General features: G+C 37.6%; 1 protein-coding gene, 1 non-coding gene and 1 pseudogene across 3 annotated transcripts in view; 2 read left to right on the top strand and 1 right to left on the bottom strand.

The window, feature by feature from the left end:
• The first annotated feature begins 11,375 nt into the window (after window positions 1–11,375).
• Window positions 11,376–11,512, top strand: LOC115868121. Its single transcript, XR_004045429.1, has one exon. It is a non-coding gene; the product is annotated as a small nucleolar RNA SNORA42/SNORA80 family (small nucleolar RNA).
• Window positions 11,513–12,124: 612 nt separating this feature from the next.
• EPHA3 (EPH receptor A3) overlaps window positions 12,125–25,894 on the bottom strand; it is a 411,930-nt gene continuing 398,160 nt past the window's right edge. For both annotated transcript variants that reach the window (XM_004706437.3, XM_013005630.3), the window contains exons 16-17: window positions 17,832–17,987; window positions 12,125–14,848 (exon numbers count right to left, since the gene is read on the bottom strand). In XM_004706437.3, coding sequence (XP_004706494.1) covers window positions 14,743–14,848; window positions 17,832–17,987 — 262 coding nt within the window. In that variant the 3' untranslated portion in view covers window positions 12,125–14,742. The remainder of the gene's footprint in view (window positions 14,849–17,831; window positions 17,988–25,894) is intronic.
• Window positions 24,675–25,373, top strand: LOC105978943 (annotated as a pseudogene).

The following is a 25,894-nucleotide window of genomic DNA, read 5'->3' as shown; positions in this document are numbered from 1 at the left end:
AGTCATGGTAGTGGTAGCAGGGAGGAAACATTTAGGAACTAGAGGAAAGTTGTATTTTTCATCGTTGTTACATTATACCCTGACTATCTCATCTCCTCCCTGAGACCCCTCTGCAAGGGGATCTCCAGTGGCCTACTAATGGGCTTTGGATCTCCACTCCGCACTCCCCCCATCATTCACTATGGTAAGATTTTTTTGTTCTGATGATGCCTTATACCTGATCCCTTTGACACCTCGTGGTTGCATAGGCTGGTGTGCGAACTGGCCTCTTATTTAAAAACTTTGAGGACCCCTGATACATCAAGTTGTGAGGAACCCTAAAGGCTTTCCCACATGGTTTACATGAATAACTCCACTCCCACTGTGAGCCCAGGTGTGATCCATAGGCTTCTTGAGCTGATGGAAGGCTTTATCATATTCCTTACATTGTTAGGGTCTCTCCCCAGTATGAATTCTTTGATGCTTAGTAAGGCTTGATGGAATTCCAAAGACTTTCCCACATTCCTTACATGTGTAATGCTTTTCTCCACGGTGCAGTCTGATCTGCATAAAGAGGTATGAGGGGCTAGTGAAACTCTTGCCATGATGAACTCTTAAATGGAGAGGGAGGGTGGGGGAGCTAGTGAAGGCTTTGCCACATTCCCTGCTTCCATAAGGCCTTTCTCGGCTATGATTTCTTATTTGGTTAGTAAGATTTGATGGATGTCCAAAGGCTTTCCCACACTCCTTACAGTCGTAAGGCTTTTCTCCCCGGTGAAGTTTTCTATGGCGAGTAAGGAATGAGGAAGCAGAGAAAGTTTTGCCGCATGCCGTGCATTCATAAATCTGGCCCTTTGTTTACCAATATAGTTTTTTCCCCCCAAGACTTCTTCATAATATGCCCTGTTGAAGATCCTGTGTTCTTTGAAATCCCACAAAATAATCTCCATAATTTCTGAGGTGACTTTTCTGCCTTGACTTTAATAAGCCTAGCACATCCCCTTGGAAGCCAGGGTCTTGATTGGGTCAGTTTTGCAGGCACCCTGAAGAGACCAGCGATGAGCCCTCATGGCAGAGAGGAGCGAGCTGGCTAACTGCAAAGACAGTGGGTCAAATCGAGCAGCTACTGTGCAGGAGGAAGATGGGGTTTGTACTCCTGGAAAGATTTACAGTCTCACAAACCCACAGGAGTCCTACATTGTCCTGCAGGGTCACTGTGAGTTGAGATAGATTCAATAACACTGATTTGCTTTTGAGTTTTTCATGATATGATGAAAATTGTTTTAGAGAGAAAACTTGTCTGCAGCCAGCCAGTGGTCACTGACATTTTTTAAACACACGATTTGGAAAAACGTCATGCTTGTATAACCTAGAATCCTAATAGAAATAATTTTTTCTTGCTCTTGTGTGAGGGGTTGTGGAAGGGGTATGTGGGCAGGTGTACACATACACTCAACATAAATGTGGATAGTGAGAGAGAGAGAAACAAACATGAGAAAATAATATTAAGGTAGCTAAAACCCAAAGTGTATAAACATAATAATGGCAAATTGGAAGTTCCCAGAAGGATAGTATCCAAAAGGATTTTGACTAGAGTTCATTCCATTTTTGTGTTACTGATATGAAATTTATATGAATTATATGGAGCCTACCTGTAGTGGCTACATTCAGATAATATTATTTGTAACAATTTCTGTTGGCATCTTGCCAGCATTTTAGATTCACCTTATATGAGAATAAATGAGAACCACATGAAAGTCAATATGTTATCATTGTGTATGACATTCTGAGTTCTTTCATCCTAGATTTTAGCAAACATTCCAAGGTTTTGGCTTCTACCATTGAGGGTGAAAGTCTTCAAAATTTTATGGGCTTTTTTTTTTTCTTGGCTTCAGATGAGAATCCTAAACTTAACACACTTTCATAAATCATTGATGTAGAAACCTGTCAGAAAATAGTAAAAGAGCACTGCTTTTTCTTGTGGTATTTGATGTTTCCAAATTGGATTATTTACTAAAAGTCCAAGGGAGTATGTTGTTTTCTGAAAGGTTCACCATATGTCAGACAAATCTCATGCTATCAAAATGGAGTTCATGAAATAAAATCAAGGGTAACTGTTTGTTTCTTTCTCTACTCTGATAGTAACTGGATTCTACAAAGATATGTGTCAACTAGTGGAGTCACTGGGTAATATTCATGAATACTGAAAAACTTGCACACACAAAAAACTACTCCAGGTTTTATTTCTAGAATACACTTCATCATATTTTTTCAACATATTGTATCCTCATTAATAGCTCTATTCTGACAACTAATGCAGTGTAGTTATTCAGCACAAAGGTCCTAGAGTTTACTTTGACTAGAGTCCTTTCACTACCTAACTGTACAATTCCAATGCTTAAGACTATATTTCAACTTGGCTGAACCATGATTCTCAGTAGTTTGGCATATGTATTGTAATCATCCTCCATTTTAAAAAACTTTGATGTAAGCAGCCACTCAACTAGGAAAGAGTTCATTGGGATGTGGCCAACATCCAGTGCATGTATATATTATGACGAAGCTCACCCTCTCTTTCTTCTCTTTTACTTCGCATTCCATTACTTCTCATTTGTAGGCTGTGAGCCACAGCTGGCTACTTGACCTGAGATTTTTGAGTTCTCCAGCTCTTATAACAGTTAGCAATCTTCAACCTGAGCTACCACTTTGGGATTAATCAACTCCTGTAAATGGTCAAGCCAGAAATCTATAGCCTGATTTTTGACCCATAGAATTAGGACTTGTCAGCCCCTACAACTGAGAGCTATTTCCTTGAATGAAAAAGAAATTTTCTCGATATGTATATATGTGCTTCCCTGGATTTGCTCCTCTAAAGAATCCAGCCTAAGACATTGGCCTTCTGTAATTCATTAGCAATCAACAATTTGTCAAGTGGATACTAACCTGATCATTTCCCTGGACAGCTGGAAAAATAAAATAAAGCAATATATGTAAAGGATTTGGTACATAGAAAATAGTTGATTTATATTATTGTGGCTGTTAGGTGCTGTCAAATTGGTTCCAACCCATAGCGACCCTGTGCACAACAGAAGGAAACACTGTCAATGAGCTGTCCTCACCATGGTTCCATAGTTGCAGCCCTTGTGTCAACCTTTCTTATCAAGGATCTTCATTTTTTCCCCTACCCTCTACTGCACCCACCATGAGGTCATTTTCCAGAAATTGGTCTTTCCTGATAACATGTCTAAAGTACAAGAGGGAGTCTAGCCATGCCTGACTCTTTGGCCAAAGAACATTTTGGCTGTACCTTGTCTAAGACAGTTTTGTTGGATCTTTTAGTCAGTTCATGCTACTTTCATTGTTCTTAGCCTGTATCATAATTCACCATTTCTTCTTCTTCCATCATCATTATTCAATATTTAGCTTTCATATGCATATGAGGCTATGGAAAATACCACAGCCTGGGCCAGGCTCATCTTAGTCCTCAAAGTAATATGTTTGCTTTTCAGCACCTTAAAGAATTCATGTGCAGAAGATTTTCCCAATGCAATGCACTCATTGTTGCTTGTTTCCATGAACATTAGGTGGATCCAAGTATGATGGATTTCTTGACAACTTCAATCTTTTCTTCAATTATCATGATGTTACCTATTGGGCCAATTGTGAGGATTTGGGGTTTTTTTTGCCTTGACTTGTAATCCACACTGAAGGCTGCAATTCTTGATCTTCATCACCAGGTGCTTCAAGTCCTCCTCACTTATAGCAACCAAGACTGTGTCATCTGCATTTGAAAGATTGTTACTAAAACTTCCTCTAATCCTAAGGTGGCATTTTTATCATATAATTCCACGTCTCTGATTATTTGCTCAGCATACAGATTGAATAATATGGTGGGAGGATACAAAACTTCCTTGGTTTTAAACCATACTGTATTCCCTAGTTCTGTTCTCAAAACTGCCTCTTGATCCACATACAAGTTTCACATAAGCACAACGAATTTTTCTGGATTTCCCATTCTTCTCAAGGTTATCCATAGTTTGTTATGGTCCACATAATCAAATGCCTAGTCATAACCAATAAAACACAAGCAAACATCTTTCTGTTATTCTCTGTTTTGGGCCAAGATTCATCTCACATCTGTGATGACACATCTTGTTCCTCATCCTCTTCTGAATCTGGCCTTAATCTCTGGCATCTCCCTGTTAATATATGGCTGCAACAATTTTTGATAATAGTTATTAATTGATATATTATCACTACTTGAGGGAGATTAATATAAAACGTGATATCATCGTATGTAATAAAATTGCTAACAATTTAGTTTTGTTTGTTATTATTATGCTTTTCATTTTTTATTATTTCTATTTTAAGTGGAATATTACCTTTGCTCAAAGAAAGGTAGACTAGTAAAATGTTATATAATGATCACCATTCTTCACCCACTTGTTACTAGTTTCCCCAGAAAATTTTATGTTGAGCGTTTCTGTAAATCTCCCAAATATTCATTTTATGATGTATTTAACTATACCACTTATTTTCCCAAGTTTTGTCAAGATCCTCTGGGTCAATAGAATGTGTATCCCAGGTGCCCTATAAGCATTGTTGGTTTTAGTAGGCATGTTGACATTATTTGTACATAGTGAGAGAGTAGAAAGGATCAAAAACATCTTGGCACTTACCTTGTTAAATTTTTACAACTAAGTTCTGGTTCAAGGGTCTACTTAAATGACTTAGCTTCACTAAGAAAAAATGGAAGCATTGAGACCAATGAAATAACTCTACAAAATTCCACGAAAATGAACCACTTCTAGTAGAAGTTACTATGTTCAATGATATAAGATATACAATAGAACATTAACTAGAGTTATTGAAATGAAGGAAATTCTTACTTTTCCTCTAAGAACAAAAATATCAGGAACTCAATCTTTATTATACTGTACTAAAATTGTTGATGCATTCTTTCGACTCAAATGCCTAAGAATAGTTATTATATATTTTAAACACTAGAAAAGGTAACAGGACAGGGATTCCTAAGATACAATCCGTGATAAAGAGGCACAAACCACAGGCTATTATACTGTCAGGCAGTAAGTATTTTTTTATGGCTTAACACAGAGAGGGGACGCAAAACTAAGAATGAAAATCAAAACCTAATTCACTGCTTAGGAAATCAGCCAGCCTACAACATGAGCAGAAGTTAGTTAGGTGGTTGTACGCAGAGGGACAAAAGGGCCGTGAGTCAATGGAACTACAAATCTACGTGGAATTCAGTACAGCTGTTATACAGAATGCAAAGAGGCAGTTAGAACACCAAAGACACAAGAAAATGGTGTATTTGATTCAGGTTAACTTTTATTCCACCACGAAGAGTATATGATATGAAAGAAAACCGGCTGCTGCAGGCTGAGTCCATTTTATGGATGTTATTGGATGGGCTGCTGTATTTCAGAATTTTATAATAAAAATAGCTTCCCTGGGGGATGGACAACAGAAAAGTGGGTGAGGGGAGATGTCGGACAGTGTATGACAAAATAATAATCATTTATGAATTATGAAGGGTTTATGAGGGAGAGTGGAGTGGGGAGGGAGGGGGGAAAATGAGGAGCTGATATTAAAGGCTCAAGTAAAAAGCAAATGTTTGGAGACTGATGCTGGCAACAAATGTACAAATGTGCTTGACACAATGGATATATGTATGGCTTGTGATAAGAATTGTATGATTCCCCAATAAAATTATTTAAAAAATAGCTTCAAGAATCAGATGAGTAATTCTACTGAAAAAATCAAGACTTCACTCTGACACTAAAGCTGCGCTGCCTGCTATCTGAGAAATTACACCTGGAGGAAAGAGTGCTTTCCGTACTTGCTCCACCCATTTAATTTTATTACCTGTCAAGTCTTTGAGGCATGTGATTATGAAAATCATCACGAGGATCTCTCAGGATGTGGTGCAATGAGGGACCAGATAGCATATTAGTTACGGTTTGCTAACATTTTTTTATCCGGTTGTATGGATGCCGTGACAGTGATTTTGAGGGGTATAATGGAAAAAGCAGGACTGAAGGTAGGGGTATTTGTTGGAGATTCATTCTTACACTACTTGCAAACTGAGAAGAATTTAATGGAGGTTGTGGTAAGAGACACAGAAAAGGGATGGAAGTGAAGGATACGTCCTACGGCACACCATGGCTTAGCTGATCCAGTAGGTAATAAGGAAGGGGAGGAGTATAAGACAATTTTGGTTAGGGGCAGTCAAATTTACAGTTTCTATGCAAGTTTAGGAAGCATACTCTAATAAGAAATTAGCCACACAAGAATTGATTGTTGAAAATACCTATGAAGGATGGGAGAAAGGGCGTAAGGGGTGTCTTGGAAGCAAGCCTTCAGTTGACTTTCAGGTCAGGCTGTGGGGTTTAGCCATTGGGCTGCTCAACACATAACACTGGGTCAGCCTTTAAAAACCACCAGCTGCTCCATGGAAGAAAGACACATTTCTGACTCCTGTAAAGAGCCACAGACTCTTTAAAACCCACAATGGCAGCTCTGCTCTGCTCTATAGGTCACTAGGAGTTATAACCAACTCGACAGTAGTGACAGAGTGAGAACATTCCTTTGATACGAGGGAGATCAAAGGTAAGAATGTTGTATAGGAAGAATCTCAGATGACACTGTCTTACTGACATCAATTTGATTCCTACTCATATTCACCCTATAGGACAGGATAGAACGCCCCATTTGGGTTTGTCAGACTATAACTCTATATGAGAGTTGAAAACCTCATATTTCTCATATAGAGTAACTGGTGGTATTAAGGTGCTGACTCTGTGGTTAGTAACCCAATGGATAACACACAATGGCACAAGGGCTCTTCTGTAAAAATTTCAAGCAGGATGACAGAGGTACGAGAATGAAGACTGCTTGTCAATGAAGTCTCCTGTTTGGGAAGCAATGGCCTATCTCTAGTAACCCAACCATCAGTATCGTTATTGACTTCCACTTGATAGAGCATGACTTGGATATTAACTCTTCTGAAGATCTAAAAAACACAGCAGCTTGAAGTTGTCATCAATCTGTTGTCATTATAACATGTATATTGAAGGGAAATCTGAGTTGCAAACCCCAATAGCTCCCGTAGATAACCTTGATGAAGCTGTAGGCTATCAATAATGAGCACAAAGAGGAAAATTAATAGAGATAAGAAAGAGGGGCTGATGATTTCATAAACGTTTTTAGTATTGTCTACCTCTTACATAAACAAATATGTAATAGAGAAGAGTGTTTAGGTGCAGTTAAAAAAATTCCTACTAATCACTACTCTAAACACTGCCTGGCCCTGTACCATCCTCTCAATTATTGGCATATTTGAGTTCCTTTTGCAGCCACTGTGCTAATAAATCTTGTCAAGGATCTTCCTCTTTTTCTCTGACCATCTATTTATCTAAGCATGATATCCTTTTCCAGGAACTGGTCTCTCTTGATAACATGTTCACCATACCTAAGACAAAGTCTTAGGAAAATTTTGACTGCATTTCTTCCAAGATAGATTAATTTGTTCTTTTGGCAGTCCATGGTACTTCTCATAGCCTTCACTAACACCAAAATTCAAATGTATCAATTCTGCTTTGGTCTTCCCTATTCATTTCCTATATTTAACATACATATGAAACAAAATACCATGGCTTGGGTCAAGGGCACCCAAATCCTCAAAATAACATCCTTGCTCCTCATTACTTTAAAGAGGTCTTGTGCAGCTTATTTAGGGAATAAAATACATTGTTTGATTTATCAAATGCTTCTTCCATAAACATTGATTGTGGATCCAAAAAGACAAAATCCTTGACAGCTTCCAACAGTTCTCTGTTTATCACAATGTCATTGGTGCATCTGTAAAAATTTGGTTACATTTACATTGATAGGTGGATGGATAGAAGAAAGAGTTGTCTAAGTTCTACAAGACACAAGAAGAATAAAATGTAGGCTTCAAATGTCTATAGTAAGACATCCTGTCAAATATATATATTGGATCACATTTTAAGTCATTTTGTATTGTTTAAAATTAATTATATCTGAAGATACAGTTGTTGCGGTAGCTAGCATGATTTAGAATCTCTCAAAGATAAACCAGAGAAACTGGATTATATGAAGAAGAGTAAGGTAAGGCATCAAGATTGGACGAAGGCTTATTTCAGATGGCACAATATTGCTAGCTGAAAGTGAGGAGGACTTAAAGCATTTACTGATGAAGGTCAGAGTTTCAGTATGGAATGCCACTCAATGTAACGATCCTCTTAAGTGGACAAATAGGTAGCATCACGATAAAAAGAGAAAAGGTTGAAGTAGCCAAGGATTTTGTCTTGCTTGGATCCACTATCATTGCTCTTGGAAGCACCACTCAAGAAATCAAAAGACACATTACATTGGGTAAATCTGCTGCATAAGACCTCTTAACAGTACTGGAAAGCAAGAGTGTTCCTCTGAGGATGAAGACGTGTATGACCCAAGTATTTTTAATTGTATCTTATACATGTGAAAGTTTGACATTGGGTAAGGAAGGTGGAAGAAGAATTGATGTGTTTGAGGTGTGGTGCTGGCAAAGAACATTAAAGTATCATGGACTGCCAAAAGAACAGACAAATCTGTCTTGGAGGAAGTCAGGGCAGAGTACTTCGCAGAGGCAAGGATGGGGAGACTTTGTTTTACATACTTTGGACATATTGCCAGGAGAGGCTAATGCCTGGAGAAATACATCATGCCTGAAAAAGTAGAGAGAAAGGGAACTAGAGGACGGCTCTCAAGTGTCTGCCACAGGAATAGTTGGAATAGGAATTGCATAGGAATAATTGCGAGGACGACTCAGGATTAAGTATTATTTTGTTCTCTTGTGTGTAGAGTGGGAAGCACCTCAATGGCACCTAAGAACCACATCAACAAAGATAGAAGTATACATATCTAGTCCCACAAGTAAACATAATTATATCTTCACATAAAAATTGTGGAAAATCCAAGATCTTTAACAAAATTTTCCAGAACTTGTAAAGCCTCTTTTTATGTGCATGTGTGGGTGTACATACACACATTATATATGCATATATACATATTTTTAAAATGTCAGATGTCAGAAGTTTCTACAATAGCCATTAAATTATTGAAATTTTTCTAACATTAACCTGACTTCTCCTTATTACCTACTTCTTCTAATAGAGCGATTATTTGCACAAATGCCTAGAACCTATAATTTCTTGCTCATTTTGATTGTTTCTTTTGAAAACTCCTAATATTGAATTGTTATATTCTTTTAATTCTCCCTTATGTATGTATCTCTGTAGGTCTTCTATTCCACACATTCATGACATACTAAGATAAGTGTATCTATTTCCACCTAGACCTCCAGAATATATTTCTAACAACATCGAGTCTATTTAATCTATATATTTTTTCAGAACTAATTTTTGCTGGTTACTATTGTAACTGTCCATATACATTTTGGTCACTAGGGTAATGATAATACCATGTAAAGAACACAGAGTAACTAGATTCCCAAGTAAAATATGTTTATTTATTAACCAGGTGAGACATCATTAATTAATATAGCCCTTTTAGTCACAATTTCTTATGTGATGTGCTACAACCCTGGACTATGCCTGTGGCTGTGATCCCATTTTGGAGAGAGTTCTGTGTTACAGGATCAAAGTGGATCAAGTACTTACCTTAGTAGAGCGTATGAGCCAAGTCACCCATTTGTTGAATTAGGGGCATCTTTAGGGCTACTTTATTAGATGTTGGGATGTAAGACACATCAGTCATTTTCCTTGGGGGTATGGTTGGCTAAAGCACACCTCCATCAAAGCCATTCCGCAGTGTGTAAGACACAGAGAGAAATCCCAACATCACTGGAAAAGCACACCCAATAACTCTGTCTGAATTGGTGGAAGCTACTGAGACCAGGTGTACCAGAGCTTGTTGCAGGTGACTGAGACTCATCTGGCCCGAGACTACATGACTGACAGAGCAAGAGGAGAGCCAGCTTCCTGGTTCATGGATGCCGTGGGACCATGAGGTTGTGAAGCTGAGAACCAGTGAGAACCTTGGTTGCTGCCTGAGAAGAAGTATTGCTTTGGACCAGTGGTTCTCAACCTGTGAGTTGTGACCCCTTTGGGGGTCAAATGACCCTTTCACAGGGGCTGTCCAATTCATAACAGTAGCAAAATTGCAGTTAAGAAGTAGCAACCAAAATAATTTTATGGTTGGGGTTCAACACATCATGAGGAACTATATGAAAGGGTCGCGGCATTAGGAAGGCTGAGAACCACTGCTTTGGACCAAATGTCTGAATCCTACCACATAGCTGAGAGACTCAGAACCAGAGAGAGACTTGATTGTGGGCCATGGACAGGTGTTGTCATGCCTCAACGGTTGTATCCTTACAGTTTACTGATTCTGGCTTGTGGTAACCTATTAGCTAACCTAATAAACTCCCTTAATCATGAGTATTATCTGCGAGTTGTAGAGGGTGAAGGCATGTGTGACCACTGGCTCATGGTAATGGGGAAGCCAGAGGAGGTCAGATATGGCCAGCCTTCCATGCTGCTTATTGCATGGGGTTGGTTAGGGAAATGTGTCTTATACAGTCCTAACCTCATCTATTAAAAGCAAAAAATATCTATTTACAGGGTTTACTGTAAAGGTGATAACAAAATGGTATCATAATATTGATGTCTAACACAAAACCCCACTACCTTGGAGTTGATGTTGACCCTTAGCAACCCTATACAGATTTCTGGAGACTATAAATATTTATGGGCTTTATCTTTCTCCTGAAGAGCAGCTGCTAGTTTTGGACCACTGACCTTGTGCTTAGCAACCTGATGTGTAAGACCCAGTATGACCAGGGGTCCTTATACTATTAAGTGAATGGATATTTTTATTTCCTTTTAGTTTCTGCCTTCATTATAAACTACCCTCTATTCCACTCAACATTATCAAATTCTACATCAAGGCAATATCAAGTTTGACCTATTTTGTGAGTTCCGTTAACCATTTGTACCTGCATGGCCATTTTACCATTTACCTTATTTTGTATTATTATTGAGCTTTTTGTTTGTTTGGCATGTAGTCATTTATACTAAGTAAGCTGCAAGCTAATGGCATTCTACTTTGCCAAAAATGTAAATTATTTCTTAGTGTATAACCTGTAGCTGGAGTTTGCTTTCATTTTTTTTTCCAATTTGGCTTGTTTAGTCCTTCGTTCTTTTGTAACGAGCACTATTCTGACTTCTGTTTGTTATACCTTTAATCTCTGTAGTCCTTCAAGTCCATGTGGCCTCATCTACCATCTGTATTGGAAATCATAGCACTGTTTTCCCAATTAAGTTATTCATTCTTTTACAGTGATATGCACATGGGTTTGGATTTATGGCAGGCCCAGCCCCATGGGCCTCTCTCCTCATGTCCCATGCCAGAGCAAACCATAGCCCTAACCACTGCCTTGCCTCCTAGCCCCTAGGCTTCTGGCACTGAAGCGGGTTGCACAGTGTATAAATGAATGAATGAATAAATACATAAATAAAGTGATACACCACCAGTTTGTGGCCCAATTAAGGGCCCACGTCTCTGTTAGAAAATGAAGAGATCATTTTTTTCATAGGGATTACAATGCAGGATTATATTAACTAAAGTGATATTTCCTTTCTGTGAAGAGAGAAGTTGCACATCAACCCAACTAGGAAAACGTAGGAAGAATTGCAGAAGCTGGAGGGGAGGGCCAGCTGACAGCACTTCTGGTTGATCGCTCATCTCCAAGGGCCCATCTCTAGACTTTACAGTCTTTTAGGATAAACAGATTTTTCTTAAGCTAATTCATTGGGTGGGTTCTTTATTGTTGTTCTTTATAAATAAGATAATAATTCAATGCACACTAGGAATAAAGAAAATATTTACTATTGTTTTAACTCATTGATAATGAAATTTAGATTGTGGAATAATGTGAATTACAGAACATAAATCCTTTCTCATTACTGGAGGGAGAAAACAGCACATTCATTATTGTGCTACTTAAATAAATGTATATTTACAGAATATCTTTAAAAAGCTTCAAAGACCACTTCTGTATTCCAATCTGTAAAAAATATTTTCATTATGTTTATTATAAAAATATAAATGTTTCCACTACAAATCATTTTACATTAGTAAGAGGCCATCTACAATTGCACAACATAAACTTAATGAATAATGTTTTGAAAATACAAGTCTAAAGTAAATACATACTGGTAATGAGATAACATTTATACATGGCTTAATTGATGCTTAATACTGCATAAACTGGGCAAGTTAACAGCAATAAATAATATACGTATATTAAATTTGAGATATAAAACAGATAATATGGTCCAAATTATCCTGAAGGACATGTGATTTTTATGTTTATTGGAAGTCAATGCAATTCCCATATAAAGAGATGGCCACAAGGTTCTAGTACATCTACTCCACAGTTAAGAATCATACATTGTTAAGTTTACATATGTACAGGGTAAAAAATTGTAAAGTAAATTTGTAAGGGGTCCATACAAAAGTATTGAACAATGAATAGTAATATATTGTGTATACAACCTCTACTTCTTTTCAAAGAAAAACAGACAAAATAAATGAAATCAATTCAATCAATCCTTAACTTGACTGATTTTTTGAAATGTATAGATTTTGCTGAGCATGCTTAGACTAGTATCTAAAAACAGTGAACACTGGTCTGGGAGAAAATGAGATTCAAGCCAGATTCGGGTCTCAACCTAACATTCCAGAATACAAAATGTTTATTCAAAAATAAAACAAAAACCTTTTATCCACTCCTAGTAGGCTTAAGTACCATCTGTAGTTAATTTTATAATCCTATGTCGCTTAAAGAAATTTATGCTCTTGTATATCACATAGAGAATACAAGGTGGTTGATTTGAGTCTAAGACAATTTTTCAGAATTTGTGAAATAATCTCATATCTGATTGAGTATGGTTCCCATTTTATTACATTAAATTCACAACAGATTAGCAATTATAAATTCCAAACTGTGATTGTGGGAAGTTTTTACTTAGTGTTTCCCCTTTGGTAAGAGCATAAAGGTTGCAAAAATGGTTTATCCATTTTAATCTTGCATCATATGCATTTCCTATACTCCTAAAATGAACATTATATCAGCATTTAAAAAGGCTAGATAGAGTTAAAATGTTGCTTCAGAATATATTAGTAGTTATTTCTCCACCAGGTACATCTTTTCAAATATTGCTTAGCATGCCCATAATTAGCTTTTATGAAACAGTAAGTCAAATGTCCTTGAATGAATGCTCTCTCCACTGTCCACAGATTTTTAGTCATTTTCTAAATGACCAGCTATTTTTAAAATTGATATGCTCAAAAATGCAAGGAAGTCCAATGCTCATAAGGGTAAATAATACAGCAAAATGATAAGAAGTGTAGCACAATGGAAGACTCTTAGAGATAATAATACCTGATATTGATGTCCACAATGTTTCCTTGGTTGACCCTAAACCCCAGTGCTGCATGTAAATATTCAGTGTCTTTGTGTACTATAAACATCTTAGCATATTTACGCAAACATATGGTATCTTATCAAAGCTACGCAGCTAGTGATATTTTGGCTCATGCATTGACCTGTAGGCTATGCTGCTCCTGAAGCCAGCAGTCCAACTCGGGTTCCAGTGCGCTCCAGTAGCTGTTCTCTCATCTGAAAGTCTAACGTGGGCCCTTCACAAATGGAGGGAGCTGATGGTTCGCTGAGCCTAGGTCGGTCATCGGGTTGAGAACCCTTTGTTTACAAACCGGTATATTACACTAATTTGGGGGAATACTGTTATATAATAAATGAAGAGACAAATATGGATGAAAGAATTCTGAATCTGAGAAATTTGGTTAATTTAGAAATAGGCAAAGAGTTTCATTTTCTTCTGTAGACACAGAGAAGTAGATGATTGTAAATACTATGAAAGAAATTAATCATTCTCTTATTTAGCTAACCATGTTTCCTATTGTTGACAATTTGAGAGAGCCTTTGGCACTTGGTTGTAACAAATCCAAACTAAATCATCAAGGCATAAATATAAAACAATAAACACAATTCGGAAGAAAATAAATATGTATTTGTTTTCAAAAATTAAGACATTTTTACACGATAATACTTAAGGAAGCTAACAATTTTGAAACATGTAGTACTTAAAACAACTACAAACTTGATCTCTATATACTTTTAACAGATAGAAGAGAGTAATACAATGATCAGGTAGTAAATATGGCCAGATAGTTTGAGGTATAAATTCCTCTCTGCTGCTTGTTTGTAAGGAAACAAAGCACCTGTTGTGGGCGGCTTCTGTGTATAAAAATATTTCAAGTCTTTTCTTTTGTGACTATTACAAAACAAAGCCACCTTTTGTTCTTTCACTTGTGTAACTTTTATGATAGTTTGTGATCAATGGCTCTATGCAGTTCATCACCATTTTCATTGAAAAATTTTAATTCAATCCATTCTTTAGCATAAGAAAGCAAATATAAAAGAATATACTCCTACCCACCCGTCCACTACATGATAGGGGAAAATAAAGAGCTAATCTATTTCATTTTAAGGCATGTGCACTCGTATGTGAGTATTTTATTGGGTTTGGAACTTTTCCCAAGATCACCAGCATTATCATTTGTGACGCTTCGTCTTCCACCGCCATCATTCCCTTTCAGAGGAGTACGTCACACCGGGACTGGAGTACGTCACACCGGGACTGGACCGTTCTTGGATTGGGTTTCTAGAGCTTTCATGGAGCTGATGATCTTCTTTTGTGGCCCAACCACAGTTACACCAACCTTTTTCATGTCACTGTACGAAAGGAGAAAAATTTCTGGTGAGAATGACAGCAAATTAGAGATTACATAAGTAGCACTTTCAACTATTGAGAAGCACACAACCATAAACCCAGTACTTTGAGTCTTTTTTCTGACTTTTGAGTTGCACCCTGAATAATCCAGCTCCGCCCTGGTCATACGGTGGGCTTGTGTGTTGGGCTGCTGCTAAGGGCAGCAGTGTGAAACCAGTGGCGACTCCACGGGTAATGATGGGCTCTTTACTCCTGTATAGCGTTAAAGTCTCAGAAACTCACAGGGCAGTTCTACTTTGTCCCAGAGGCTCATTAGGAGTCAGCATTGACTTGACAGTCATGAGTTTGGGGTGTTTATTTTGGGGGGGTGTTATATGTGGCACCAAGTCATATGATAATGAAAGTTGTCTCGAAGCTTCCATTCCATCTGTGTCAACAACAGGACCAAAAGGATCAACCCACCTGTATTCTGCTCAAATTTATAACTTCCAACTTTGGGATGACTATAAATTGTTGCTTTAGCGTCTATGTTTTGGGGAAGTTTACACAGCCATAAATGATTAGAACAATCACTTTAACATGTAGAGTTGACTATTCTTTATCTCAAAGGAATTTTAAAAATGAGAATTATATATATCTACTTGGTTTGTTAAATTACAAGTTGTCCAAACTCAGAAGCCAGCTATTAAAAGAGTGATCCAAAAGGCCCTTTATTTAGGGAAAATGATTTAGAGAAGCATGCACAAACAGTTAATTGACGATTTTTGTATCAAGTAATTAAGCCATACTTTCAAATGTTAGGTTTTTACTCAAATATCCCCTTCTCTGTAAACCTTTCCTGACTCTGCATTTTAATATTGCAAAACATCCCCATACTCATACCTGCACTTCCTAGTCCCCTGTTTGCCTCACATTTCTCCAGGTGTTTTTCACAACCCCACACATGGTCTGTGTTTCATATTTATTTTCTTTATTCTTTGAGTAAAATCAAACTCAGTGCCATTATAGTTACCAACATTATTAACATAGTAAATATTTAAAATAAATGATCATTTTTAATATAAATTATGAGCCAGATGCAGAGTAGCACTGCAAAGATCACAAATAAAAAATATTTTCCAAGTAAATTTAAATCAACAAATGTAGATATGATGTTGTTCCTGGATTGAATAGGAAGGACAGAAGAAACCAAAGATGTGGGGAGATGAAAATACGGAGATAATAGGATACCATTTCCAGTGCTAAAGACCGACTTAAAAGGGCCGCATTTCCATCTTGTCATATAGCGACAGATGGCTTAAATAGCAACAGTAATTAAATGAACATATTCTAACCAGCCTCAAAAATTATCATTCAACACTGACTTGTTGAGACAAATTTATTGCTAACTTGTCAGTATGACAGATGCTGTCAAGGCACATTTTTTAGCAAATCAAATTCTTACTGTATTCATGCGCTTATGACTATATTTAAATTGTGAATTAACAGCTAATCTTATTAAGAGTGTTTTGCCTCATCCAATTCAATATAGTGTTTCATTATCCAAAAACTTAAGTGTAGATATTTATTGCAAATACTATTTGGCATAACTTTAACTTTGTAAATCCAATTATGGTATGAAAATGATCAGTGTAATATTTTCCCTTTGCTCTCCTGCTGTGCTTTAAAGCAGGTGTCTTGTATATCATAGCCCTGCCAGTTTATATTACTAGAATCAGAATTTAGAAAAAATATTTAAACACCTCGGTATATTATTGGAACATATCGGAAAAACTACTACCGAATCTCAAAACCAATTGACTATTGGGTCAGAAGTCTACTCAATAAACATTACATTCTACTTCAAACAAGAATGGCAACATATGTTAAAAACTAGGACGTTTGGTTTTTAAGAACAGATTCTCCTCCCCAATAGTAATAAACCTGTTGTGTAGGTCCCTTTTCTAGCTAAATGGGATTGTTATTATACTGTTATTCCATAAATTAAACTTAATTATCCTTTATGAGGCATTTCAATTCCTATTAATTTTGATACACCCTTTATGCCTTTTTGACATCTTATCTGGTGTTTTTCTAATGGTGTGTTTCTTGAAATGAGTGATAACAATGCCTAGATTAACATTTAAGTAGGCACATGTTAATTTGGAGAGGGCAGAGTTTGGCGGGGAACTAAAGAGTTTACTTAAAGTAAGAAAGATCAGAGATGGAAGGACCCCAACACAAAGGCAGACACGGTTTCCAAACTGATGAATTACAATAATCTGTGGAATTTATTTCTGTATCTTCTGAGCACAAAGTTTTTTTATCTGGGAAGTCCTTGGTCTTACCTTCAAGGAAATGACATGCAAATCAATATCATATTGTTAAGGTCAATCCTTTTCAGACAATGACAAACACATATATACTGTGGAGGTGCTGACTATGAATGGGTCTGACACATCAGAATTATCCTCTTGGAAGTTTAGAATTAAGAGTTAGACTCCAGTCACTTTAATGGTGCTACGAGGCCATATAGCTGTGCACTGAAGATGCCAGCTTTAGCTCTGTCTATGAGAATATAGAGAAAATCAAAAGTGACGTAGTCACATGACAAAGTGATGTGGAGCGACTCTCATCCACAGGAGATGAGGACCCTGGCTTCTCTTCACTTTCTAAGTCAGAGTTGGAGTTCCTGGTGAATAGAGAACATGCCAGCCAATCATCTTTAGTTTTCTATTTCTAGTACTGTTTTATATTAGTGTCTTGGATCTGTGGACGTAGTTATCTACTGGTCTGTCTGAAGAAGGACATAGAGTCAATGAGGAAGGAATATACATCAAGATACAAAAAGAGTATTTCATAAAGAAACCCAGAGTCAAGTTTGGTGGCCAGAAGAGACAATCAATACCTCGGGCTTGTAATGTAAAAGTTTGCAACACATTAATAGAGGTGCATATATTTACTAGAAGATTTAGAAACATTAAACAAACAAACACATTTTCTTACTCTGTGGAAATCTTGGCTATGGTGTCACAAGAACTGTACTCCACGCCTGTGAAGATGTCTTTGCACTGAGCTGTCCTGACACCGTTAAGCCAGTCACCTGTAGTCCGGAAGGTAGTGATGTCCACATTGCTTTGGTCCAGAAGAAGGTTTGATGGCCTGCAAGGAAAAAGAATGCCAGCAGGACAGAGATCAGGAGTCAATAGAGGTTCTGTGTGTCAAAATTTGACACCAGCATCAGCAGGGACTTCCAGGCTGCATGTGGTGTTCCTGTTGAAAGCCACGAAGCTTGAACTGTTCAAGCTGCCAGCTTGCAGGAAGACTGTGTAATCAGGTTGTGTAAGGGCTCCACTTCTCCATTCACACCTGCTTGTGAAATCATTGAAACTTTGCCAGGGAAAGACATTACCATGATTTAATTTATATAACCATTCCCAAAGATGGGGGTGATTTAGAATACACTTAGAGCAGACGTGACACATTGATACTTTGTTGTGAGCTTTGGTGAAGAGTTCATTTCCCAAAATTGAATTCTCCGAGTGCATGATCTCTTGTAAACCTTGAGCAGGTTGTTGTCTGAAAGTTGTTTTCAACAACCTAGACTATATCTTATAATTTAGATGATATATTATAATTTAGATTATATTATTATATGTAGTATGTCATAAGATTATAATATATAGTCTGGATTATTATAATATCTATTATACATTATACTATATAGCAGGATATAATACCAGCACAGATTAAAATAATGTCAAAATATCATTTACAAAGATAATATAACAAAAGGGATGCTGTCATTGTCATAGCATTAGGTGTCATCAAGCGGACTCTAATGCATAACAACCCCATGTTCAACAGAATGGAACACTGCCTGATCCTGAGCTGTGGCTTTGATACATGCATACAGACAGACATACACACCTACATAGACACCTAGAGAGATAGATGTCGGTAAAACCCCAAATCAAACTCACTCCTATCAAGTTGATTCTGACATACAGAATCCAGATAGGACAGAGTAGGACTGCCCCACAGGGTTTCCAAGGCTGTAAATCTTTAGTGAAGAAGACTGTTGTTTTTTTGCCCCAGCGCATATGATAGGTCCAAGCCACTGACCAGTAGTTATCAGCTCCACATGTAACTCATTGTACAACCAGGGCTCCCTTAGAGCTAGTGTACTGTATAAACATTCTTCTATATTGACCAGCATTAAAAAGAGAGACTGTCTGGATTGTTTGAAAACCTAGTAGTTAACAGAATCTGTCCCTTTAAAAGAACAGATAGAATGTAAATTAAGCTGAAGCTGCTTTTGAGTCTGTGAAGAGTGTAAAGGAGCAGTTTGGGGGATATATATTCTCAGCTTTTCAAAATGAAATTGTTCAAAAACCGCTGCTTCTTGGGATAAATATGAGGCTTTCTACTTCTGTAAAGATTTACAGTCTCAGAAACCCATGAGGTCAGTTCAATTGTGTCCCATAGGGTCACCATGAGTTGGAATCAAAGCATTGGCAGTGAGTCTTTTATTTAGCTTTTCAATTGCCTGTTGGCTGATAGAACTGGGACCCGTCAACAAATGGCTCTTTTATGGTTCTCTATTTTCATTTATCTCAAGGTTATGCATAAAATGCATCCATTCTTGTTTTCAGATAAATAATGATAATACAAATAATGATTGTACTGAACATTTATAAGCATTTAAAATGGACCATAAAACAGGCTAAATATATTTCACAGATATTAAGGGCCTTAATCTCCATAGACATTAGTCCCAGTGGAAGGGAGGGAGCACAATTAAGTGTGGTACCTTACTAACCAAAATGTTGGCAATAATAACCCACCGAGAAGTCACTTGGAAGAAAGGTCTGGAGATCTCTTTAGAAAATCCTTGAAACCCATATAATGTGTCATTCTGCTTTGCATACATGTGCTCATGTAGCTGTGTATCCGAAGACACTCAAAAACGACTTAACCTCACAACATTAGGTAAACACTGACTCACCCCTTTAATAGAAGTGAATGGAAAAAACTAAAAGAGCTTACATTGCAATGAAAATCCTTCAGCCAAAAGAGGCAGAGTTGGGATTAGCCAAATCAAAAGCTAACCCATTGTCTTGAAGTCATGTTTGATTTATGGTGACCCATTGTGATACAGGGTAGAACTGCTTCCTCAGGTTTCTTAACTATAATTTTTATGCAGGCAAATCATCAGGTCTTTATTCCACAGTGGGTTCAAATCACCAAAGATCAGAATCTCACAGGGGAAGTTCTACCCTGTCTTACTGATTTGGTATAGAGTCAATGGCAGGGTTTGAATGAGTGAAGCATAAACTGTGCTACCCAGAAATTAAGTTACAAATTGCTTATACCACAACCCACCCTTTTTACTGACATACTATCTAGGTGAAACTTTCCTCATACTGAACGTTCTTGATTTTCTCTTAAGCTGTTTTTGACCTATGATATTTGAAAGTTAGGAATGATAGTAGTTAAGTGGTTAGATACTGGAGTCAAGGTCTGGCCTGAAGCCTGCATCTGCTATCATTATCAATTTTTTTAATGGCTAGTAAGATGCTTTTGTATCTTTACTTACTTTTTTTGCTACTTATTTATATGTTTTACTAATCATTTTATGGGGAGCTCTTACAGATATTATAGCAATCTATAATTCAGCTACATTAAGCATAATTTTACAATTGCTGCCACAGTTTCAGAACATTTTCTTTCTTCTTTAACTCTTTGATATCAGCTCCCCCTTTTCTCCTCCCTCTCCCACCTTACCTCCAGGAACCCTTATTATTATATTATATATTATTATTATTTATTTTATGTGTCTTACACTATTCACCGGCAATTCTGTTGTTCGTTCCCCTTGAGTGGGGTTATGCAGTCATTATTGCTATATTTACTTCTTGTGAGCCGTCATTCATAATCTTACATGTTTTGTGATATGATTTAATCTGCACTGACTTTTGGAACTTTTCAGAATTTAAAAATCCATTACCATTAGGTGCTTTTAAACTCAGAACCTCTTGTTTCCATATAAACTTAAATTGACTGAATTGCCTAAATGACGTCCATGATTTCAAGAACTTAAATGTAAGATTCAGAATTGTCATAGGCACACACAAAAAAGGAAAAATACTGAAATACATTTTAGAAACCAATGTGACTATAAGCTCTCATGAACAAGACTGCTAGAACCGGCCTGGCGCTAGAGCAGAACAAACTACCGGATTGCCTCGTGCTTTCTGAATGTGCAGCAGCCATTGCTTATCTTCGGAGACACATGGGAAAAGCTCATTTCTGAATGAGGATGTCATACATGTGACAGCTCTCAACCCATTGTATTGAGAATCGTGTTACTAGTGCTGAGGTCTCTTCAGTTCCCTTGGTGACATACTCCAGCCACAGTTCAATGTGAGCTGAAGGTTGGTTCATTACTGCGAACTTTGTACTATGGCCTAGAATTGCATGTTGCTTTTAGGAGCATCTAAGAAAAAAATGTATATTGGCATTTTCATAGCTTTGGATGGTGATATGTTCAATTTACTTTATGAAAAAGATAAAAATGTAATATAATTTTTCCTGCCTCTATTTTCATCATCTGTGAAAGATAAAGACCAATCATTAATGTTCTCCTTACCATGGTCATCTGCGATGTGAGGGCCAGATGAGGGTGGAGGATTTGAGAGTGGGGGTTATTTTTCAAACTTCTTTCCACTAGACCATTTAGCTCCCCTCTATCTCAAGGTTATGGATTATAAAATAATGGTATGAAATTTCAGAATGTACATATTGTATATACACTATTGTATAGTTTTACGAACTGTGGGGTTATCTTAAAAAAATAAAGTAAGAAAGAAAAAGGAAGCAAGCAGTTAATTTATCAACTATTTTCTTTAGAAAATCGAGACAAGTTCAAAATGTCATAGAGCATTTTATAAATTAGATACTTTTAAGAATAAAAAATATTTTCTATAATTCTTTGTTACTCAGAATTTTAAAAATAGAGTTTATTTCAAAATTTAAAGTTTCTTTATTTTATGTTTTGTTTTTCTTAAGAGGTTTGAGGAATAAGATACTTGCCCACAATTCTGGGAGAAAAACTATGGCTTTCTCCTCCCCTACAGGGTTACAGTCTCTCAGAAACCCAAGAAGCAGGTCTACTCTCTTCCGGGGGATCACTATGAATCTACTCAAATGCAATGAGTTTTGAGTACACCATTCAGATTCCAAAGTTTATACAATCTCCCTGAATTTTTGAGCACAGCTATCATGGGTGAGATAGACAGCATTTGTCACTAATGAGCATTAGGTATGATATAGGACCAAGTGGGAAAGTCATTGCATCAATAAACAAAATGAATAAAAATAGTATCAAATCATGTGTGAGAATAACATATAAGAAAATGAAGTAAGACTAACAAGAGGGAGAGTATGTCCTTTCACTTTCTAAAGGCACATGCACATGGACACACACACACACACACACACACACACACATGCACGTGCTCACACACCACAACTTGGATGTCTACAGTAGCTGTTGTCTAGCACCTAAGCCAACATTTTGTCCCCTGAATAGCAATACATTTCAGATTTATGGGCTTGTGGGTAGGAAGAATCAAACCCCAGGGTATTTATTCAGAATGTTTATGGGTGTGCCTAATAGCAAAATGTATAGTTCTTTTCGTCTCAATTCAAAATGGCTTGCATTTTTTTAACTGAACATTAAAGGCATATTCAAAAAGAATTTAGGGAAAATTAGTATAAACAAATTGAAATAGAACAGGACATATGGATTAAGGATTAGAATGACCCCAACTGAGTTTTTATGTTTATTATGTAGATCAAAGTACAACCAAGACCAAAAAAAAAGACCCACGTTTAATGTCAGTGACCTCGGTATAACCAGTCCTGCAAAGTATCATTTTTCCACTTCCAGGATTTCTTTAGGGATTTCAAATAAAAATTGGTTCCCTTCCTCCTCGGAGAGGACATCTGGAGAGTTTATCAATGGATAGGAATTTGTCTCTCACTGTGAAGAGCCTGTGATGTCTCTTCATGCGCACCAAGGGGATCTGGGGTTTTCTGAGCAGTTGCAGGCATTGGCGGTGTTTTTTAGACCTGGTCCCAGACATCAGGTCTGAAGGGGAAATTTATAGGTTGGGTGATGTGCACTGTGAGCTCACACTTTTACTAGACAAATTAGATAGGTTTCAATCCATGCAGCTGTAAACGATGTCCTGCAGAGTTCCACCTGATCTTTTACAGCTTTTCATAAATCAGTACCTACTGGCCTCAGACCGCAGTCATTAAAAAGAAATCATGGAAATTACATGTTTGCTCAGGGGAAGCAACGAAATAACTTTCTTCTCTTTCTCTCTCCTCCCTTGTATTCAGTTTTTTGAAATATTCCTTTGCATGTTTTCATACTACTGCTTTAAAGGGGTGCATGTGTATCTTTACCCCATCAGCTCTATTTTAACTCTAAGTGGGATTCATACAAATTAGCCCTGGTTTTAGTAAATAAAAACCATTTCCACCAAGCCAATTCTAACTCACAGCCACTCTATGTGGGAAACCATGTCAATAATCAAAGGCAGGTTCCCAGGATTGCTTCTAGACTGGTATATATTTCAATTACTAGAATTTTAAATCTCTAGCAGTATATGATTAGTAGTTATATTTTTCAGACTTTATTTTCTTTATCAAATGAATTTATATCCCATATATCAAAAGTAGTGTTCAAACTACATTTTAGAATGAATATGTATATGTTTATTGAGTTTAGAAATAGATGTCAATAGTGCTCAGGATTTAATGTCTTACATACATTTTAATTACAAAATTTAATAAGTTAAAGTAGTTGAATTATCCTATTTTTATCTTTGTGAAAAGTTTCAGGGACTATATAAATGTAGTGCATTTACATAAAATAATAACATTGTTAAAATAATTTTTACAGAGTAATTTCTTAAGGTTAAGTTATTAATTTTTAATACTTCTATTATTATCTAAGGAGAGTAATATATTTTTATACCTTATAAACTTATTTTTAATTATTTTTATTTTGGATATGTCTTTTCATTATATTTCTGAGAGAAGTGGTTTCTATTTTTTTCTTTTTTTTAATCTTCTTAAATATGAATTTGTGTGACCTAGATATTTTACTCCCTAAAAATAAATGTAACTTGTCATCAGTAACTAAACAATAAATTTGTGCCCAGTAACATATATATATATTCATTCATATATATATATATATGAATATATTCTTATATATGTTGTTCCAAATAGGAGACTGGAACATAAATGACAAATTGTCATTATATTTAATTTAATTATCTCTTGGCAATAAGAACCCAAATCTTTGTAGTTACAGATAATAAATGTAGTTTAATACCTCCCACTGGTAAAATTAGCAATGCTGAATTTTAAGGGAAAAAAATCACTGCACATGGGTATTTGACATGTTTGATTTTCTGTGAAATTCAGAACAAGAATTTCAAATTATATTTGAAATCCAAAGTATATTTGGAATAAAGGCAGGTAGTGTTTTGGTCACCAGCTTTATCTTAAAAGATATATTTCAAAAGAAAAATTGTTATCAGAAAACAATTACCTCTGTGTGCATTAAGCTATCAGATTTTTTTTTTTTTAATTTAAGGCTTGTTTACTGTGTTGTTAACAGGGGAAAGCAAATAACAGTATTACTTATACTTGCCTTTCTTTAACCTGTAAGCTAATAAAACATCCTCTAACTAAGTCCACCGGAAGGGCTCTGTTCCACGAGGTTCTGTTCGTGAGAGACCCTGAGTCTGTTCTGTGACCACCGCGATGCCCACGGCCAAGGGTAAGACGCGGAGGCAGAAGTTCGGTTACAATGTCAACCGAAAGCGGATGAATCGGTGCGGCAGAACCTGGCCGAGATGGGGCTGGCCATGGACCCCAACAAGGTCCTGCCCCTCCGAAAAAGAAAGGTGCATGCCATGGAGGTGGATGGCGGGAGGAGGAAGGAGCTCGTGCGGAAGCCCTATGTGTTGAACGAGCTGGAGGCAGAAGCCAGCCTCCCCGAGAAGAAAGACCATTCCCTGTCACGGGACCTCGTTGACTACGTCCGCTACATGGTGGAGAGCCATGGAGAGGACTACAAGGCCATGGCCCGGGATGAGAAGAATTACTATCAAGATACCCCAAAACAGATTCGGAATAAGATCAACGTCTACAAGCGTTTTTACCCTGCCGAGTGGCAGTCTTTCGTGGACTCTCTGCAGAAGAATCAGATGGAAGTAGAGTGACGGAGTTGCCCCCATCGGAGGGCTCCCCTGGGCCAGAGCAGCTCGAGCCAGCCAAGGGTTAGGGCCAGAAGGGGGTTTTGATTGACAGGCGAGACTGGCCCACCCTCCTGGAGCCCACACCTGGGAGGACCCATTCCAGAGGCTCTTGTTCACATTCTTCCGGAGGCTGAGGGAAAGCCTGAACCTTCTCTTGAGTAGGAGGGTTGCTTGGTGTACGTAATAAAACAAGGCTGTTTGACAAAAAACAGAGGGTTTCTGTATTTCATTTTACAAATGAACAAGGTGTCAGCCGTGGGAAGGTTGGGGGCGGGATGGGAGGCATGGACCTATTTACAGGATCTTGGAGTGAGTTCAAGGTGTGGCATTGGGGGACGGGGCAGGGAGGGGAGCCCTGGCAGAGCCATCTCTTCCTATGACGTTCGTTGGCAGTCTGACCTGCTGCCTCCCAGGGGGAGGGTCCTGGGGTCTGCTTAGCCCCTAGGAGCCCGAGTCCCAGCAGTCCGTCAGGCCCTGGGCCCACCTCCCTGCACAGTGTGCTAAGTGGGGTGAGCCTCTCGGCTGGGGCCCTGCTCTCGGCTCGAGTCCCTGTCATCCGAGGACGATGCTGACGAGCTGGAGCCGTGGCCACGGCTGGTCTGCCGGTACGCAGCACTCAGCTCCTGGAGCCGTTCGGGCGTTGGCCCCCACTTGGCAAAGCCAGGCTCGTTCTGCAGGAAGAGCACCACCGTGTTGTAGACGGACTTGTAATGCATCTCCTCC

The sequence above is a fragment of the Echinops telfairi genome, unplaced genomic scaffold (assembly GCF_000313985.2).
Source record: "Echinops telfairi isolate 266 unplaced genomic scaffold, ASM31398v2 ScPeMD7_6;HRSCAF=24_1, whole genome shotgun sequence".
Classification (NCBI taxonomy): Eukaryota; Metazoa; Chordata; class Mammalia; order Afrosoricida; family Tenrecidae; genus Echinops; species Echinops telfairi.
This window is presented reverse-complemented; position numbering and strand designations above follow the sequence as displayed.